Source organism: Neopelma chrysocephalum, unplaced genomic scaffold, assembly GCF_003984885.1.
Source record: "Neopelma chrysocephalum unplaced genomic scaffold, ASM398488v2 Primary Assembly neopelma1_81, whole genome shotgun sequence".
NCBI lineage: Eukaryota > Metazoa > Chordata > Aves > Passeriformes > Pipridae > Neopelma > Neopelma chrysocephalum.
Genome location: NW_020897743.1, coordinates 4,716,358 through 4,736,608, shown reverse-complemented (window position 1 = coordinate 4,736,608; position 20,251 = coordinate 4,716,358). Strand labels below are relative to the sequence as shown.

The 20,251-nt window shown below is 48.6% G+C and overlaps 1 protein-coding gene across 2 annotated transcripts; it reads right to left on the bottom strand.

The window, feature by feature from the left end:
* Nucleotides 1-262: 262 nt before the first annotated feature.
* LOC113971041 (UAP56-interacting factor-like) lies at nt 263-12,188 on the bottom strand. 2 transcript variants are annotated; one of them, XM_027690560.1, is made up of 9 exons: nt 12,091-12,188; nt 9,799-9,942; nt 6,068-6,210; nt 4,616-4,740; nt 3,682-3,763; nt 3,215-3,258; nt 3,059-3,133; nt 2,303-2,414; nt 263-1,540 (listed from the first exon to the last, which is right to left on the bottom strand). In XM_027690560.1, the coding sequence occupies exons 1-9, from the start codon at nt 12,170-12,172 to the stop codon at nt 1,445-1,447; spliced, it is 903 nt and encodes a 300-aa protein (XP_027546361.1). In that variant the 5' UTR covers nt 12,173-12,188; the 3' UTR covers nt 263-1,444. The 2 variants fall into 2 exon arrangements, with proteins under 2 accessions (XP_027546361.1, XP_027546363.1); XM_027690562.1 differs by having other exon boundaries at nt 3,215-3,255.
* Nucleotides 12,189-20,251: the final 8,063 nt, after the last annotated feature.

Genomic DNA, 20,251 nt, shown 5'->3' with positions numbered 1-20,251 from the left:
GATCACAGCAAAGATTTTAGAAAATATGTATTGAACACCTCACAGTGCTTTGGAGCCAGCTTTGCAAGCAGCAAAGTGCCTGCATGGCCAGGTCAGTGCCCCACTGGTGGCAGTGCCTGTTGGTGGGCACTGATGGGGACCACAGCTTCCCCCAAAGCACCAACCCATGCAGCTGCACATACTGTGCCCTGCAGTGTCACTCTTGAGAGGCTGAACTTGCACCAAAAGCCTGTTGAAGGAAGGGAAATAACTGGAGGTGACATTTGACAAGTTAGTTTTTATTCAGTGCACTGGACTCGTACATCACTGCTTTGTCAACTAACAACATTTCACACGTTCCTGTAAAACCAATGCCAAGTCCAGTCCCTTGTTAAAGATGCTCAGTGTAAAATGTAATGCAGTCTATCAAATATTTCCTTTCATAAGTACAGCTTAGAGCCCAGTAACAGGCTGTGTCCAGCGCTTTTGGTGCTGGGTTCCAGCAGTGGGTGGAGAATGGATCAGTTACTCAGAGTTGGTGCAGGGCTCTGTTAACAAATGTCTAAACCCAGTTCATTAACATCTCAGAGTTCATCAGAGTGCTGCTGCTGGTTTGATTATGCCAGTGCTTTGAGCGTGGGTGGAGCTGCAACTACAAAAACCCTAATGCAGAATGACTGCAGTGCTGGAAAACCTGATTTAGGCTGGGGCAGTCTGTCTGTGCACCACACTGAGGACAGTCACTCCAGCAGCAGGCACGGCACACCTCACCCCATCCCCACAACTGGGCCAGCAGCAGCAGTCAGGGCAGCACAGCAACCCACAGAGAAACACAAGGTGCTCAGGCCTGACTGTCAGGGCAAAGCGAGACATTTTCAGGGTGGAGGGTCCTACACTGCAAACACTGGGCAGGGATGCCTGCAAGCACAACGAATTGGGCAGTTGGGTGGATGCTGGGGATTGCAGGCAGCTGGGCATCCCCACTGGTGCCACTGCTGGGGCACATCCCTCAGATGCACCCATGCTCTGCTCCCTGTCTCCCATGTGGGCAGGCACAGCATCCTCAACCCTGTCCCACCCATGGGACAACACAGGGAAGGCTCCATGGCTAAGGCCTGGAACTGGCACCCCCTCCCACTTGCAAGAGTCACCCTGGTCAGCACAGGGTGCCCTGGCAGGACGAGAGGGATGGTGCCAGCCCTATGGCTCCCCAGCAGAGCTCTCCCAGCAAATCCATCTCCGCTCATACACCTCCATCACCTCACTCATGTCCCACGTGCCCTGTGCTCCAGCCCCAACTCTCATCCTGCCTTGTCCCTGCCCTCCATCGCTCATTCACTGTGGGTGTAAGGAAGGAGACGGCACATTGCCAAATCAGCTATCTCAAAGGGAATCTAGCGACTTTTATTGAGCCCCTGCCAGGGCCTGGACTGTTGGGGGCAGTCCCTGTGACGAGCACGCTGTCCTAAGGCATGGTGACCGTCCGTCCGGCGCTCCTGGCTGCTGTAAAGCGCCTCTTATTCCTCAGACCAGAGAACCTCTCATCCAGCGTCAGGCTGGTCTGCAGGGGAAAGGGAGAGCAAGTCAGTCCCACTTCTGGTGGCAAAGCACAGCCCAACTTGTAGCGGGATATTGATTAGAGCCCATCAGTCAGGATGGTGTTTCACAGCTGGTTAGTCAATTAAACCACGCAGCACACAGAGACAAGGAGCTCAACAGACTGTGTGCGGCTGGAAAACCTCCAAGCAGCTCCCGGCCCCAAGACACCGGGCGTCCTCGGCCAGAACAGGAGCAAGCAGATGGCATTGGAGCACAAGGCATCAGGGAAAACCAAACCGTCCAGACAAGAAACGCCGGCAATGAAGAAGGTGGAGCAGGATTTCTCAGCTGCCCCAGGGCTCTTGGACCATAACTCAGTGTGAAATGGGGCACCAAGAAGGTCATCAAAAAGCAAAGAGCGAGCAAAGCCCAGAAGTGCCACGTGTCTCTGGGGAATGGGGAGCACCGACACTGAAACAGTCCCCCCTGGCCAGGATCACCCACCAGCAGGATCTCCCCGCTCCGAGCAAGCACATGGACAGGCCTTGCAAGACAGGCCAACAGAATGGGAAAAATTGGGCTGAGTCTGTAGTTGTTCAACAGTCTTCTCAAGTGCCTTCAGTTTTGCCAACAACCTGACCAACACGGCTACAGGACTCTCCTCCTGGGCCATGTTAGACAAACCCAGCTGGCAGCCCCAGAAACCTGAGCGTGGTGTTAACAGCTTAGTGGCAGGGCTGCTGCAGGGCGCCAGGTGCCGCCTGTGCCGTCGACAATCCTCTACCTGGTTGGCCATGGCACGGAAGTTGAATCTCAGCATCACCCCCTTGGGCTGGGGCTTGGTCACCCGTGCTGGGGGTCTCTGGCTTCGCAGGAACGAGCGCTTGGATCCAGGCCTGGGGAAAGCACAGATCCGCAGTCACTCAGGAAGTGAGGGCAGCTCGCTCCCTCGGCTCTGCAAACCAGCACGGAGTGAAGGAGACACCTGCACGCCCCATACGTGGTCCCACAGCATGTCTGACCCCTGGCAGAGTCAAAAGGCTGCCAGGAGAGCTGCTGTGCAGGCAGAGTTGCAGCACTGGGGACCGTGTCACATCCAGGCTATCGAGAGGCGCTCTCTGTGCTCAGGACAGTGCATTCACCCACCCTTCTCTCTGCCCCCAGCTGGGTGCTGGGTCCTGCAGCTGCCCCAGCTCAGCCCTGAATCTGTTCCCTTCCAGCTTCTATGCTCCTTTTACACAGCATTTCCCTGACACCCCAAAACGAGCATAGCCAGCCTGACACCTCCCATGTGCTTCTCCTCACTCTGCATAACAAAGGAGCGGCATGGTAATTACAGATTACCGTGTAATTACAGGTAAATACAGGAGATCTTTATCTCCTCCAGATATGCCGGGAAGGGAACCAGACATCATTTGCTAACCATTTTGGGTCTGAATCATTATACACTCCTTATAGAAGTGAAGCTGAAATAAACCTAAGGGGATTTGCAATGCCTTTTGTAGGGCTCCCACCCTAACAAATCACCTCATTTACTTACCCGCTGCTCTGGCCCGCCTGGGGATTAACCACAGAAACCGTCAGAATTGCTCCCGGGCTGGGTTTCACTTGCCACCTGCCGAGACAGGGAGATTTATCCATCTCCAAGCGTGAAAGAGCACGTCGCGTTTGCATTGTGCCTTTGTTCACAAATTACCTTCTCATCCTTGGCGGTTTCCCTTCTCCTTGAGCATCCATCTGCTGTGAAATATATTTTTAAAAAAATTACTTAAAGAACTGTCTCTCAGAAACAATGACTTCTTTTCCAGGATTTCATTTGGTGTATCTGAAGAGCTCCTTCCTTGCAAGTTGTCAAGAAACTTGCTAATTTGGGGTTTCCTGCTGTCACAGTGATCTATACGGGGTGGCTTTACTTAGCCCTGTTTGTGCTGCTCTATAAACCACAAGGTTTCTTCTTTATCACCCTCCCAAGATTTTACTTTCCAGCTGCCAGAATATTAATCTGCATTAAAAATCACCTGTCCTGCAAATACTTTCCTAGCAATATATGCAACTTAAGCAATCCATCTCTCTTTACTTTTGGAAGCAAAGACACAGCTGGGCCGGTAGAACTGAAGGTTTGTCACTCCCAGCAGGCTGCAGAAGAAATGTCTGGATACTGACCCCTCTCTGGAATCGGGCTTTGGAGAACCACTGCTGCGCCCGCTTCTGCTGGAACGCTGGTCCCCTGTTTAGCCGGAAAGGCCTGATGGTAAAGCAGAGAGAAAAGGACAGAGGTGAAGATGATGCCAAGCCTCTCCTAAAGTTTAATGCCAAAATACCTAACCCAAGCTGGGCTTAAAAAGCAGCATAAGGAGCAAACGAGGCTGTGTGTTACCCAGTTCAGCCCAACGGGCTTTTCTGGCAGCGAAGGATTTCAGAGGAACTTGATTTTCTGCTCAAATAAGACAACAGCTTGTGTGTTCTGAACTCTGCTTATTAAAAATAAAATAAAAAAACATGGAAGAAAATAGTAGAAAAAAATCAGGTCAGAAGGGACCTCTGGATGTCCTTCAGTTCCTACTCTGCTCAGAGCAGAGAAAGACAGGATTGCAAGGAGCTTCCTTTCCAGCTGGGAGAACACAAGGATCCTGATGAGACAGGCACCAAGACAGTGCCCAGTGCCCAGCAGCCTGCCTTCCTTGCAGCTCCTGGGCAGACAGTCTGCTCCTGCAGCCCCTCATTGGGACAGACGTCCTCTCTCTGCCTATCCCTTATGACTGGAATCTGTATTTCCTGCCTTTATGAAAATAAATGCTATTTCACCCTTCAAAAGTGTTCCCCAAAGCGACAGAGGAAAAGTTCAATAAAAATACTAAGGTCTCATTTTCCGTGCTTCCTAAAATGAAATGACAGATCTAATATCTGCATTATTAGCTATGAACTATTAAGTTTTTTCACTTTCCTTCCAGGTGCTTTCCAGGGGTATTTTTCTCATGCTGCACAAGCACATGGCTGTAGCCACTCCCAGCTTGCACAAAGCAAGAGCAGAACTCTATGAGCTGCAGGGGGAAATGCTAAAAAGGAAACAAACCCAGTGTTACCAAAGATTTTTTACCTTTTCCCTGGGGTGTGGGTGCTGGCAGCATCTGCTCTGAATCTCTTGGGGCCTGGAGACGGCTGTGTCTGGTCCTTCTGCTGCCCGCTGCTGCTTTTGGCAAAAGCATTGCTGTTCTTGTTGCCCTGAAACATTGGTGAGAGCTCAGCAGTTGCCACCCGTGCCACAGTCTCGCTACATGAACAGGGAGCGAGGGCAAGTGACAGCCCCCAACTGTCCTCTCTCCACTGACTGCTGCTGCCTGACTCAGCACACACTGCTGTGCAGGGTCACTCAGTCTGTGTGCCTTGTTCCCAGGCATGAAAGTCCCAGGAAGAGTGTTTCCTTCTAATGGTGCAGAAATTAAAACAAAAAATACCCAAAAAAATCAGTCCATGGAGAGTAAATTTTACAGAAGCTGAACATTAGAGCCATGCTCAGGTTTCCTTTTGGTCATCACCTCTTTCTTGTTTAGGCACGTGCACTGCCTGGGCCAAGCCCTGAAGCACGAGGCACATCAGAAGACCCCTCAGCAGTGTCTGTCCTCCTGTACTTCCAACACAAACTGCCCCAGGCTCCAGCCCATTTATTTCTCTGGAACAACCACCATCACCCTATCTGCTCAGCTGTGATTCCATGTTCTTCCCCCTTGGTTTATTTCTGCAAAGTGGAAGCTACTGTAGAATTATGCCTCCTAGCAACTGCTTATTACTTTCTGTAAATACCCAGCCATGCTCAATATCTGAGTCATCCTGGTCTTTATTTTCAGGAATAACCACACTCCTTACACATGCCTGCTTAGTTAGGGCTCTCTCATTTATACCCCTAGGACACAGTAAATGTGCCATCATGTTCAGCACTTGGGTTTTTTTGAAAAGCTTACTGAGCACCCATGACTTGCTAATTGAGTGGATTTCCATCAGTGCAGAAGACACCAATTGCCTCTCACGAGGCCTATCTGCCAGAGGAATCATTGTGTCTTGTGGGGACTGCCCACTTGCTAATGGAAAGTGTGTCTCTGAACCAAAGTCACCTGACAAGTGACCAACAGTCTTTCCTTTGACTTCACGGGAGCTTGGAAAATGCTCTGGGAGGAGAAAAAATAACTGATCTTAACACACCTCCTTTAAACAATAATAGCAAGATGAGATCCCGTGGAATTCATTTTTATGGAAATATTTTTAAATCTTTTAAGGACACTTTTCAAAGAAAAACCTTTTTTTGCAAAACCCAGGGGAACTGATCAGTAAAATTATGCCAAGTCAGAAGCTTATAAAACCAACTGGAAGATTGCTATTCCATATGCATGTATGTCTGCACTCATCTATGCATGCAAATGCCGTGCACAGGCACATAAAAGATGGTGCCTGTACCTTTTTATGTAAATTGTTCTTTGGGGTGATCCAGGTTCATAAAATCAAGCAGATTTCTACATGACATTTGGGAAAAGCTGTCCCTTCCTTATTCCCCTACCTCCTGAGCCGACGCCTGGCGATTTAAAGGGCTCACTCCATTGAAGGCAGCAGCTGCTCTTCTCTTGCGACCAGGCAAAGTATTCCTGAATTGCCTCCTATTGTATTGTTGCTGTCCAAACCCTCTTCTGAAACGGTTAGGTCCTACAAAACAAACAAACAAACAAACAAACAAACAAAAAACCTCTTATTTTAGTGTCTTTCAAAATTTGATTTATGATTACAGTTTTGCAAATGGATTACAAGGTTAACACGACACAGGGGTATCTATACAAATACTGGTGCAAGAATCACATTAATTCATTCCAAAAAGTATTAAATAATTAATCTTTCCAATGTCTCGCTAACATTCTTATTCTGTGTAGGACTGACATACACATTATTTGACGTGAAAGAATAGAGAAGGCAAGAGAAGAGAAGAGCTTTCCACAATTTTGATTCTTCATAAAGGCAGGAACACCCACATCAGGAGACCTGTCAATCTGTTGTCAGAGCTCACTTTGCTGTGAATTAACTATGAAACAGAAAAAGCCTTTTGATACAGATACACAAGTGACTCGAGCATCCGGCAGCCAACCCCACAGCAGCCTGGAATAGCTCTGAGTGCCCACATTACAGCACCTGGTAAGTGAAGACTGAACCGTGATTTTTATACATATATATATTTATTTTCTTTTAGCTTGACATATCCTTACTGCACCTATTGCAGAGGACACCTGCTGCTGCTGTTTTACGTAGTGGTACAATCCATACACACCCACTGTCCGTCTTCATTTAACCTTTCCCCCTAATCCTGTTGGTGATTTTGAAGTGTGCTGAAGCATTAAGTGAGAGGAAAGCACTCTCTCAGACCAAGGCACAGAGCTTTCAACCCTAATCACTCCACAGGATGACTTTCTGTAGTCATAACGAAATAGAAAGTTTCTGAGTCGCCGTGTGAGCTGTGCAGGCGGGCAGCCAGAGCAACCACAAACATCGCAGCTAAAATGCAAAGAGGGAATTCATTTTCATTACCTCGCTAACCAGTGGGATCAGCAGGTTCCCGAAGCAACACCTGGGCAGAGGCACGTGAGCAGAGTTAAGTTTGGCCCAATATTAGATCATCACACGTTCACACAGTTCATCCAGGGTTTTGTGCATGCAGACTTTACCACCATGCTGCGTTTTGATCTTCTCTGTACCAAGGCAGGGAGCTTGGTTTGCAAACCTTCCGTTTTTAGCTCTCTCCCCCCAACAGTCACTACACTGGGGAGACGTGCACATGTACTCAGGGGTGTATAAATCAGGCACAAAGCTGTGCAGGGCAGAGGGCAGTGAGAAAGCACTCAAATCCTGGACCACGGAGCAGAACCTCACTGGTACAGACCACAGAGCAGCTGGATGCATGTATTGATCTCACACCACTGATTTGGAGCAATTAGAAATGAAGTGTCCTGAGGCAGCAGTGTCACTGCTGCCAGGGGCCACCACCACAGTGAGGAATGAAGGCTCCAGCCCCAGGGTGTGACACTGGCCTGTACCAGCGTGAGCTGCTTACACTGGAACACAGGTAAAGATGACCTGAGCTCCTCAGGCTCTAAAACAGAAGGGCACCAGGGCATGCCCAGGGGAAGCAGCTCCCAAACAGCACGTTGGGGTGCTTTGTGCTCTATGGCTAGAGATGCTTTAAGAACACACACAAATGCAATGAGGTTCACAAGCTCCGTGGGGCCAGTAGTTATTTCCTCTGCAGAAGAAGTGCAGGTGTGTAAATGTTCCTCTCTCGACAAACACTGAATTTTGGCAAACTGTTTCTTTTTGACCAGATGTGGACTCGCTGTGTTTAACTGTCCTTTGATTTTTCCTCCTGCTTCTGTCCCCCCAGTTTGTTTTTGCCCTGTTTTGTTCTCTTCAACCACCACCCTGGGCTTGCCCCTCTCTCTTCCCTATTTGCCAGACTGTTCTCCTGCAAGCCACCAAGCCTTGCAACACAGCTCTCCTGCACCCTGCAGAGGGCATATCCTCCACAGCCAGAGACTGAGCTCAGCTGCCTTTCCTGGGTATTCCATCAGGACTGCTGCAGAAGGCAGACCTGACTAGAAAATCGTGCCCCTGTCAATCTGTTCCTATTAGAGAGCCTCTGCTCAGCAGTGCATTCAGGCACCCCTCAGCCAACATAAATAACTCATGACAGAGCCATCAGCCTCTGAGGGGAACCCCGTGTACACCAGCTGGGGATCAAGGCCTCAGTCTGCCATGTGTGTCCTGAAGTGTGGCACACGGGAGGCTCCATCTCTGCAAAAAGTCTGGCAGGTATTTAATAATGAAAGAACATTTGAATAAAACCCCACAGCATCAGCAGCTGGGGAAGAACCCCCTCCCAACCCCCATCACTGGGTGCACACTCAGAGCCTGGTGCTGAACACACCTGAGTTGGCCAAGAGGCACCTCTGCTCAGCCAGTCCAGTCTGGGGAGAAGTCCCTATGTCTGGCTGACTCTTTTTCCAAGGAGATTTGAAATTCAAATTTCCTGTCATTAAAAATCATTTTTTCCCCACTGGGGAGATGGTTTAATCCATATTCCAGGAGGTATAACAGCACTTTGCTTGCTGGTTTAATCAGCATAATACTCTTCTCCCTCCTATCATTACAGTGCTGGGCTCCTCTGATTGTCATTTTGATAATGGTTATCTCATCTCAGCCCAGGAGGGATTGCATTTCAGCAGGGACTGAAGTGAACTGAGCCCCTGAAGAATTTTGGGCTGAATTCCCAGTCTTGCCAAGTTTCCCCAAATTGCTACTGACATCAGCACCACACAGCATGGTGAGTCTCTGCCCTTGGCAGGGTTGAATTCAGACTCAGTGAAAACACTAAAACCAGCAGAAATAATTCTATAAAGGAACAGAAGTTCTCCCACCTAAGGAATAAGGAAAAAAAAATTTGCTTGATTTATTTGACTCTGGATGCAGGAGTCACTTGAGGGGGAAGAATATGAAAGCCTGTGTTTTGACAGAAAAAATCAATTTGCAAAGGGCAATTATCACCATTCTGTTTTGAACTGGAACGATCCTTGGTAAGGCAATATGTGAGGGAAACCAAAAACGTGAGGGTGGGAGAAAGATCAGAGACAAGCAGGATTGCTCCCAGAAATCCCACTGTCCTGATGTGCCACTGGCACTCCAATATAAGATTTCAAAGACATTGCTGCAAAATGTCATTAAAATCTTCAAGGAAGGGATTTAGCAGTAATTAAAAAAATTGATAAGAGATGGCATTTCATGCAGCAGATCACTTTGGGTTTGTAGGTAAAAACTAGTGGAACAAAACAAAGCGTGTGATCGCTCAGTATTATAAAAAAAACTCACCATGCTTGGCAAAAGTGACAATTTAGCTCCAATAACTGAGCTATCAAATACAGTTACTGAAGGGGTAATTTGGGTAATTTAAGTCTGCTCTGGGAAAATGAGGATTAGGAAGAGGCATAATTAAAATATGCAAAGCCAGGGGGAATAGAGAATAGATATTAAGTCACTTTAAATTAGTAATTCACAAGAGTGGAAGGGAGAGAAATGGATGAATTATGCTCTGAAAGGGCCCTGATATTCCATTGTTGCCAAGAGAAAAGCTAATCAGAGCCCGAGCACATCTTATACGTGCACAAAAATTAGATAGAAGGATTTAAGAGCTGTATTTTGTCACAAAAGTGCATTTTTCAGCCTGGCAGGGCTCTGCCATCTCAAGTGCCCATCTACCTTGCAAATTCCTCTGCTTCCAGGCACCGTAACGGGGCCGCCCGTACCCGAAGGCTGAACTCCTGTTCTTGACCTGCTGGCTCCTGCTGTCACCCGAGGTGCTGGAATCTGTTTGCTCTTTCCTGTGGCGCTTGATGATGTCATCTGGAATGAAATGACAGAGGAGAATTCCATAGAACCTGCACTTTCTACAAACAGGGATTCCCTCTTTTGGTGCTTGCAATTGTCCACGGTAAAAACGGAGCTCGCTGCTCTGTGAGCTGCACTGGCCAGACAATAAAAGATTAAGCTCTAGCTTAGAAAGTATAGGATCAATTTACTCAGCCTTTGCAGGCTGGAGATTAGAGTATAGCAAATGATTTAAAAATGTGCTACCATCCAGCACATCCCCATCACGGGCAGGACAGAGCTCTCAGTGAGCTGGTCTGAAATCAAGGGGTTCTTCTTAATTCAAGCTGTTCTGATGAAAAGGCAAGGCAAAAGTGGAACATCATCTCTTCATTAATTACTACTTTCCAACAGTTTCTTCTTTTAACCTCAAACCTTCCAGAAAATACTTCGCAAGTAATAAAGTCACATCTGTGAAGCTCCAAGGCGAATGTTTTAACAAATTAGCAAGGAATGAAGTGTCCAAAAACAGGCTCAGAGAGTGGCTACTCCAGCTCCTTAATGTATCAGTGGAGTGGAAGGACAGAAGTGCCATTAGCTTTCAGTGGGTGCTTCCCACAAACCATCACACCCCCAGCACTTGTCCCTTGTCATTTTCTATCAAGAAACTCCTGTGTCCAAATGAATCCAAAGCCCAAGGAAAAAAAAAGAAAGCAGAAGTAAGAATAGGCTGTGTGACTGCTTTTGTGATTTCTCTCTCAAGTCTGCCAGGAAGAGAGCAGGCTGGGAGAAGCCAGACCATGCTCTTGGGATGAATGCACTAATGTTCTCAGCTAAGTGTGCCTTTAGGACACGTGTGATTTGGGGCACAGGCTGATCCGAAGCACATCAACAGCATCCCAGCACACTCTGTAGGGAGGTGACCCCAGGCACCCAAGGGTGGGCTGTCTACAGCATGAGGAAGAGCTTGCTGGGAGCCAAGAGGAGCTGAAAGCTCAGCTGCCTGGTCTGTCACCTTTCGGTGTATTTTTTTGGTTTAGGTATGAGTTGTTACCCTGCCTTTTGTGGCCATGAATATGTTGGAGTTAACAGAGCGATGCAATGGAGTACTATGAAAGGCTGGAAGGGGTCCTGAGAGGTCATTTATGGTACACCTACACCTCGAGGGAGAATTAGATCTATCAGGGCAGCTTTAGAGCAACTCCTGCAGTTTTTTGGGACTGCTAACTCCAGTAAGGCCAAATGTATCTGAAAGCACAGAAAAAGCACCTGTCAGAAAAAGTTCTTCATCATGGCTCTTGCCTTTTGATTCTCTCTTCTACCCTGAGTAAGCTGTATTCTGGATGGATTATGGATTTGGACCACAGGAGGTCTGACCAAGGGAAGCAAGGGAGAGTCTGACCAAGGACTAAGGGAGAGCAAAAGCAAAGGGACCATCACAAAATTTGTTGTTAAAAAAAATTATTAGCAAAGAGAAAAAGGGTGTGCAATACCATGGCAGAAAAATAAATCAAAAATGAGGGAACCACTGTTGCTATAACTCTTCACAGAACCATTAAAACACGGGTGCATCAGCCAAGGGATCAGTTTGAGTTTGCAGTGGAAAATGTTCTGCTGTTCCTGACAAATGGCTCGTTGCTGGGAAGAAATGACACAAGGTTCCAGTTAGGAAGCTGACCCAACAGTAAAAGGTGCTGGTGGACTTTCCTCCCACAGCAGAGAGCGCCAACACGATAATCCACCAAGATCTCTCGTCCATGCGTCAGAATCCAGGCCTCGGGAGTTCATGACAGGGCGGTTGTTTATGCACAGTTCACATTCCCGGTGCCAAAGGAATGGCGAGCATCGGAGCGAGCTGCTATAAATAGCGGCACCGAGAGGACATGGCTCCTCTCCTCCCGTCACCGGGGGCTGCTCTGCGGGAGCCCCTCCCGGCCCGCTCTGTCCCCCGAGTTACGGGGCCGCTGCCAGCACAGCCCGGACAGGGGTTCGCTGTCACACCTTCCCTGTCCTGCCCGGGGCCATCCGGGCAGGGGGACGGGGGCAGCGAACACCGGCCCCTGCCCGCCCCGTCCCGCCCCATCCCGCACAAACCCACCCGCCGCGTCCCCGCACGGAGCCCCCCCATCCCCCGCGCTCCCTCAGCCCGGCCCGGGCAGCGCCCCCCGCGTCCGCCGCACCTACCCAGGGACATGTCGATCTCCTCGGCCCCGGGCTGCGGCCCCGCCGCGGGGCCCGGCGCGGGGAGCGGCCCCGCCGCCTCCATGGGCTCGGAGCGCCTGAGCCTTCGCCCCGCGCACTGCGCCTGCCCGGAATGTGCCGCCGCGGCCGCGGCCCCGCACCGGCCCCCGCCCGCTGCTCCCCCTGTCCCCTGCCCTCCGTGTCCGACCCCTCTCTCCGCCCCCGTCCAGCCCCGCGGCTCGCTGGGCTCAGCCCTGCCCTGGCTCCCTGCCCTCCGCGCCCTCCTTACCAACCCTCGACATCCCCCCCTCTCTATTAAGCACCGTTTTCCAGCCGCTGGGCTTTTCTCCTTTCCTCTTTTCCCTTTCTGCCCCCGAACCCTTCCCCTCTGGGGTGTATGCCAGCAGCAGATGTATCCTAATTGTTATTTAAGCGGTTATTTCTGAGCCATGTGAACGACGGAATGACCTCGCCTCGTTCTGAAGATAAGAAAAACAAGGCGACTCTCTGCAAACAAAGATACTCTTGGCTCGTATTCGTGCGCGAAGTGTGTTCTCTGTGTTTGTGAGCGCCTCGAGGAGGAAGCACCCGTTCGGAATTGGTCTTTCACAAAAGTCAGATTCTTCAGGGGATCTTTCAGTCTCTGTGTCACGTTCGTTGTGGCACCAGGGCTATTCTGCAGTTTGAATACAAACTGCCAGCTAAACCATCTTCCTCTACTTTTAGAGCCAGATGAAAAGAATAAAAAGAGATGGGGAAACAATCCCTGCTCTTCTAAAGGGCTGCTGTCCATCAAGTGAAGAGCATGCTTTTTTCTGAAGTTTCCATGTGATAAATGCTCTGAAGTAATCTCCCACACCACGTACATAATAGGGGCCAAATAAATCTCAAACCATGGCCTGATGTTTAGAGTTTTCAAGACAGTTTCTTTTTCCCAGTTTGCACTCCAAGTAGGAGAGAAATTTCTACATGCAGATCAATCAGGGCAGAGAACCTCCTGGTATGTGTACAGCTCTTAGCAAGATCAAGTGCTCCTGAAAGTGTTGGTTTAGGGAAGTGTTCTTTCATGAAAGAACAGAACAGTGTTGAGAGGGCAACAAATAACCTTTGCTGTCTTTTGGAGTGACACTGCAGAATAATCATCAAAGCAGTTTAATGTGAAATGTCAGAAACCAGGGTCCTGATTCTGCAATCAGTTTTGCAATGTTCTGTGATATGCAAGGTGTGCTGGGGGTGCTGTACTCTCTGGGGAGCCCTGGCTCTAATCCCCCCTAGTCTGAGAGCTTTTCTCCAAAGAGCATCCTTAAAATTTCTGAGCAATTTAGCCAGAGCAGCCAGGGAAGTTTTGGCTGCTGGGAAAGGGCTGGAAGTATCCAGGCAAGCCCAGCATTTAGCAACAGACTGTGAGAGGAGGTTGATAGCAGTGTCGTTTTCTAGCACTTACTAAGGAGGGTGTTGGAGGAGGGCTCTGGGCAGTGTCTTGAGCTGTGAAGCAACAGCTGCCAGGAGCTACGAGGGAATGACTGCAGGAGGGGTCTGGAGTCTCCTCTGGGTGCAGCCCAGCCCTGCACTGAATGACCCAGGTTTCCTCACGGGACAGCAGCTGGAGTTGGTCGTGCTGTGGGACAGTGTCATGAAAGGTTTCGTGGCTTTCTGCAAAATCTTGCACGCTTGTAACTTCAGAAAACCTGAAAGCAACGGCTCAGAGATTTCCAACAGTGTTTCTATTTGATCACGTTTAGTGAAACAAACATTTGAGATCAAAGAAGGGAAAAGGCAGAGTTTAGAAATGCCAACTTCTAAAATATTAGGTATTTTCAAAGGACATTTTTTTCATAGAACTACAATACAGCATTTGCAACAAATTCTGCTTCGCCAGGTGAGAGGTTTAATTAGCTGCTTTCCTTCAAGTGCATAGCATTGAAAGCAGTGATAAAACCTTTCCAAGCCATATTTCTGCATCTGGAAAGTATGAGCTGATATGTATTCTGTTATCTCTCAACTGCCACTCTGACTCTTAACATCTTGGCAAATGTCCCATTTGCTTAGTATGTCCAAGCACTGCCATTATCTCAGTTCTGAGCAATTTCTCACATTAACAGTGTAGGTGACACATGCTGGAGTTGGTGAAAAGGCCTGAAGAGCCAGAACCTCCTCTAGAGCATAATCCCCCTCCACTGGAGAGGACTGCAGGTGTCTGGCAGACAGACTTGACCCTGCATCCTAAGAAAGGAATGTCAGGAACGTGACTTTCACAATGGAAAGGTAGGATTAGTAAAAGAACAATGAGAAAAGTAAAGAAAATTGCACTTTCCTGTAGAACTGGTTTGTGTTGACTCAGTGATACTGTGGCAACAAGCCTCAAGCTGAGCCTTCAGAGAACACTGGGGCATCTCTGCCAAAGGTGCCAGGTATTCCTTCCTCTTGTTAGGCACAGGCATAACCAAGTTGTTCACAAAGAGCAAGTGTTAATTAGGGTCACTGGGCCTTTCAATTTATCAGATGGTCTTCTTGTCACATAATGAAACTCCAAGGAACCCTAGAAGGCTTTTAGCTGAAACTAAATAAAAATAGAACTCAGTGGGAGAAGGGAACACCTGTCAGCAATCCAACACTTGTATCATCTGAAATGTTTTCGCAGCCTCTCAATAGATTTAGTTAATCTTCGACATGTTAAATAACTTGTGATGATTTGTGGTTGCGACAAATCTTACACCATGATCTAAAAATCAACCACTGGCCACTTTGTCTGTTGTTCCCAGGGGTACCTCATATCACAGTTATTTAATGCAAAATTGCAAAATATATGAATGACCATTCTCTTTCAGTGAAATGCACCCAAAACTACATGACTTGATTGCTAATAAATGTTTTTTCTTGGAAACTAAGGCTGGGTGGCTGTAGGAATATGTATCAATGGAAGATTTAGCATCTGCATGTACACATCTGTATCTGAGGGTATGGAAGCTCTCCAGCCTCTCCCAGACTTGCTCAAAGCATAAACAAGTGCTTATTTTAACAGGCCGATACTCTGATCACTTCTGTGACACTCTGGATTTTGCCCACAAGGGGGGTGTTTAGGCCTTTTAATTCGTGAGAACCATAGGACCATCATGAGGCCCACTGGCAGCAGTACAGCTTCCATAGCTTGCTCCAAAACTGGTGAACCACCACTAAAAAGAACTTGGGTTTTATTGTTAGATGCTGAACGTGGCCTTTTAACCATATGTCACCACTTCGAAATCATCTTCTCCAGAAGATGGAAGAAAACAAAACTCTTCTTCAGGCTTTCTGAAGAAAAGTATTTCTTTATTTTACCAATTCCCAGAATGAGCTACATTGATGAATGATAATTCAGTTTTTATGCAGAAGTTCTGACTGGATGGTATAAAGTGGCCAAGGCGCACACGTCCTTGAGCTGTGCCCAGGGAAAACAACTGCTCAACCACAGATAATGACAAATTCCATGCTTGGCTTCTTACACATTTAGCACATGCAGCCTGCCTACGGTAAAACTGCAAGGTATTTAAACTGCTGTTGCCTTTTTCTCCCCCTCTGTCTCTCTGTATGTGTATTAAAATTGCAATCTCATGGGAAACTACTCTTACGATGCCCATAAACTGTACTTCTGGACTGTGCAGAAAGTCCCCAAAGTCATCCCATAAAAAACCATGAGCCCAGGATGACAGGGAGTTGGTAGCTTCAGTGCAATCTGTAAATATAACCAGTAAATGAAGATCCACAGATACACCACATGCTGCTCGCTGTCGTGGAGTAGTTCCAGTTTATGCTGCTTTTAGGGCTCTCTCAATATTAAAGTAAACTTTCATTGAAAGGGCTACATTTCTAATCTCACCAAAAAACAAGCAAGGCAAGTATGGTACTGCACAGCAAACAAGTTATTCAAAATGGAATAAATGCACAAATCCTGTTTGAAATCAGACCAGAATGATCCAGTAAAGGACAAAGGCCTCTGCAGCACCACAAGGAGGTATTTCCAGTGCATGTAGTTGGAATAGGTGGTGCTTGAAATGACATGCTTGAGGGGAGGTGCTGCCCTCCCCCCTGCCTTCAGAACTGTATTTTCTGGTGCTCAGGGAAGCATTGCTAGATGATTAGATGCTCCCAGTGGGAAAGGTACCAGGAATCTTCCCATTAATGGATCTCATCTCTTGTTGTGGTCCGTACAAACAGACTGTTAAGAACAGATATTGCTCCCCAAAGCGGCTAAACAGAATTCTGCTTGCTTCTTTTCTATTCAAGCATCAGAAGCTGGAGTATTTTGAGCTATTTCTAGCTCTTTAAAATTTCAGATAAATGACTGCCCTTTAGCATGGACTAAAGTGTCATTAGGATTATATGTATAGTTTGCTTGCTTTGCTTTCAAAGTGAGCCAAATGATGCCACTTTAGTATGAATCTTGAATTCGGGTATTTGGAGATTATTTTAACTGCCTGTGGGAAGCTGTGGACACTTGCAAGTCTTGAAGAAAAAAAGCAGTATCCATGAGGAATACAGCATGCACTGAAATGCAAAGTAAGTGCAAAGGAATTGAAGAGGCATCAAGGAGATGGCACCAGGATCATGGGAGTGTTGAAGTCACAGTGACTGTGTTATCTCAGTACCTCACCCATGGAGGAGGACTGAGGCTACTCATAAAGAAGCATAGCAAGAACAGCAGGAAAGCTCTGGAGTTTAATTGCTTAAAGCAAGAAAATCTCCGGAGGATGCAAAAAAAGGTCAGTGCTCCTCTCAGGAGGATTTAATTTCTCAAAGCAAATGGCAATCTAGACTGAAAAAGCCCTGCTGTGTGTTCAGCTTGAGTACTTAACTCAGGAACACCGAAAGCTTCAGGAGTCTCTGTGTTTTGACAATCCCTGTTGTTTGGCCTCAGGTGCCCAGAGCTCGTGTTGCCTGGCAGAGGCCTGCAGGCACTGCGGGGGTGTCAAGGGAGCATCACACTGCACAACACCCTGGGCAGCACCTCAGCTGTATCACTGTGCACTGGTGTCCTTCCCTCGTGCCCTGCCCTGCCCTGGGACACAGCCTGCAGCACACACTGCCAGGTGTCAAAGGTAACAGGGAGACATCAGGGACTCCACTCTCGCTTTCCCTCCTGTCACAATCAATATTACACTGACATTTCCAGTACAGATTGGCCTTGTGTGGCCTCTCCAGAAGGCAGCGCTCTGGGGACATTTGGAGCTGTGAGCAATGATGCTGAGCAGGGGTGACAAGAGCTGTGGGAGCAGCACGGCAGAGCAGCAGGACGGGCACGCAGCTCTTACACTTACTCTGAGCATGGCTTGTGAGCAACCACATCTTGCACTCCATGTTGGAAGTTAGATAGATCAAAGCCTGATCTAGATCTCATTCCTCTAGGCATTAACATGAGCTGTAAAAGCCTGCTGGTGTCATATCTTTATGAGTTTTTATCTCGTCTGGAGCAGATATGGGTAACCGCAAAGACTTTCAAACTTGAAGCTCTTCATGGAAGTGTGTGATTTTCAGAAATCTCCAAACTCCTGAGACATCAGCTCTGCCTGGCATGGGACCAAGAAAATATCTTTGTCTTGTGCAGTCTCATGACAACATCTGAGCATTTCCACCTCTTCCTCTATGCATCTTAACTGCCATAAATAATATGAAAATGCAACCATCTCTGTTTTATAGGAGAAACTGAGGGATGACACAGCTCTGGCTTACTGCTTATTATGCCAGGAAGGTTGTTTTGGGAAGCCTTCTGCCCCTAGACTAGTGACTCTGGTTTTACTTGTGGAATTACAAAGAAGGGGGGGCATAGGGAGAAAGAACTCTTGAAAGGCTGTGAAATCCAGTATAAATAAAAGTAATTAGACTTCAGTGCTCCAGACATCTGTTCTGATTCTGCAGCTATTGGAGGTGATAAATGACCCCCACAGGTAAATCTGCTCCACCACAGGAACGTGCAATCAGTTTTCAAGCTTTTGCCCCAGTGAGCAGCAATTTGCTGGAGACAGTTTGCAAATTGGGGATTTTTGGTTAGCTGTTAGGAAAAGCCTCAGACATTGCTCCTAGCCTGTTGTAGGGGACACTCCAGTGCCTTTGAAGATGTGATCATGTGTCTGAGCAAACTGAGCGAGCTGGGTTTGCTCCTCAGTAGGGGCACCTGCAGGCACAGCGAGTATTTGGTTAAGGATAAAAAGGCCCCCTCGTACGGGAGAACTCCAGCGTGACAAAATGGTGTTTTGAGTCTTCTTCTGACAATTTGTTGGGCCTATTTCATCCAGAGAGAGCTGAGCACCTTTCTCTGTCTAACTTGGGCTCTGAACAGTAAGTGGCTGAGTGATGTGGCTGAGAGGGAGGACAGCAAATCTGCAGCTCTGAGCTGGCCCTGTGCCAAGACACCCGCTTTGGAAACTCAGAGCAACTAGTTCTAACATTTAGTAGAATTTAGATGCTGGAGCTGGTCCTGGCTGCTGCTCTGCCTCACTCCTGCCAGCTGCAGAGGCACTGTACCTCCTGCTCCATGTCTGCAGGCAAAATCATCCTACACACTTGGCCCGACACCAGTCTGGGTTTATTCACCCTCCACTCTCTCTGGCTGGAACCTCAACCAAGGGCAGCACTCAGCAGTGTTTATAGAGGTTTGTCTGATTTTCTTGCTGTGAACCCAAGGAACAATCAGCTTTTTCAGGGCAAGAGCAGGAGCTCTGGCCCAGGCAGACTGATTGGTAGGTAGTCATCTGTAAGCTTGAATCCCACAGCCCTCACAAGTAGCCAAGGTTAGAGGAAGCAGAAAGCCACAGTATCTGCAGGTGACAATGGGAGCCCTTTCCCCACCACACGCGCATTTTGCACATAGGCCTTGTTGTTGGAAGGGGAATCTGTTTGCTGGGACACGGTGATCCCAAAGTCCATCCAACACTGCAACAAAGGACTGAACCCTTCACTCTTTAGTACCTTCTTACTGATCCTGGCTCATTTGGTTCTACTGAATTTCAGCCAGAGATCACCCAACACAGTATTTCAGGGCTGTTCCTCTTTCGACTGATAATGGCTCAGCTGTCTCTCAGTGACATGTTGCTGACTGAAGGGTAGTCTCTTCCATACTGCTTATAGACAGAATTTCCCTTAGATCCCAAAATTAGGCATGATGTATGCATGTAAAAAACCAAAACCCCAAAACAATTCAAGAATTCAAGGCCTTCAGGAGGACCAAGGTATAAAGGCAAATTCTGCTTATGAAACCCACAACAATTCCATTAAAAAGTGGGTCTATGAGCCTTTCCTAATCATGCCTCGAGAATAATTTTTCACAGATAAGTATGTAGACCTAACACGTACGGATTACATGGTAACAAAGGCAATTATCCATCCATATGGTGTTCCAGCAGTTGTGTAGCATTTTACTCACATAACTGCGCCCCGGACATTGCAACCAGCTTCTGATTTATGCCTCGCCACTTCCCTTTCACATTCTGAGTCACAAGCATTCGCGTCTCTGAGGCTTTTGCGAGTGTTCTCTAACCCATTTCAGGGTGACCCCCGCACTCCCATTCCCTTTGTTCTGCCATGGACGACTCCTGGCTGTATTTTCCCTGCCACCAGCGGGGATCCGCAGTCCCTGCCACCAGCGCTGTCCTTACGGGTTTTCAGGGCAGAAGCGATGGATGCTGTGATGCACCTGGCGCAGGTGACCTTTGGATGAGGAGCATTCGAGGATCTGCGGTGCCGCAGACCCGACCCCAAACCTGAGCGTTGCCTCAGGGAGCGGGCACAGCCGATCCGCCCCGGGCCGGGCAGGGACACGCTCCCACCGGCGCCGGGGCTGCCCAGCAAATGTTTGCCACGTTCTGTCAGCTCTGAACCCTTCTCAAGGCTCCCCTGACCCCCGGCCCGGCTGCGGAACCCCCCGTTCCCGGGATTTTCCCGTCCCCGGGATCTCCCCGTTCCGTTCCCACCCGGCTCCCTCAGCGCCGGCAGCGCCCCCTCGCGGCCCTCAGGCACCGCCTCGGGGAGGCCACGCCCCCTCGCCCCCGGCTCCGCCGCGGATTGGTGGGAGCGGCCGAGGGGCTCTCGGAAGCCCCGCCCTCCCCTTGCGCGGCGCCCCCTGCGGGCTCCGCGGCGCGTGCGCAGCGGCGGCGGGGCGGCCCCGGCCGTTGTTGTGGAGGGGCCGGTCAAG

Bases quoted from the DNA above. Each gene is read 5' to 3' on its own strand.
- LOC113971041 (XM_027690560.1), bottom strand. From the start codon at position 12,172: ATGGAGGCGGCGGGGCCGCTCCCCGCGCCGGGCCCCGCGGCGGGGCCG. The intron at 3,259-3,681 runs GTCAGTATCCAG...TATATTTCACAG, and splicing joins AAGCCCGATTCCAGAGAGGG to CAGATGGATGCTCAAGGAGA. The intron at 1,541-2,302 runs GTAGAGGATTGT...TTTCCCCTGCAG, and splicing joins TCCGTGCCATGGCCAACCAG to ACCAGCCTGACGCTGGATGA.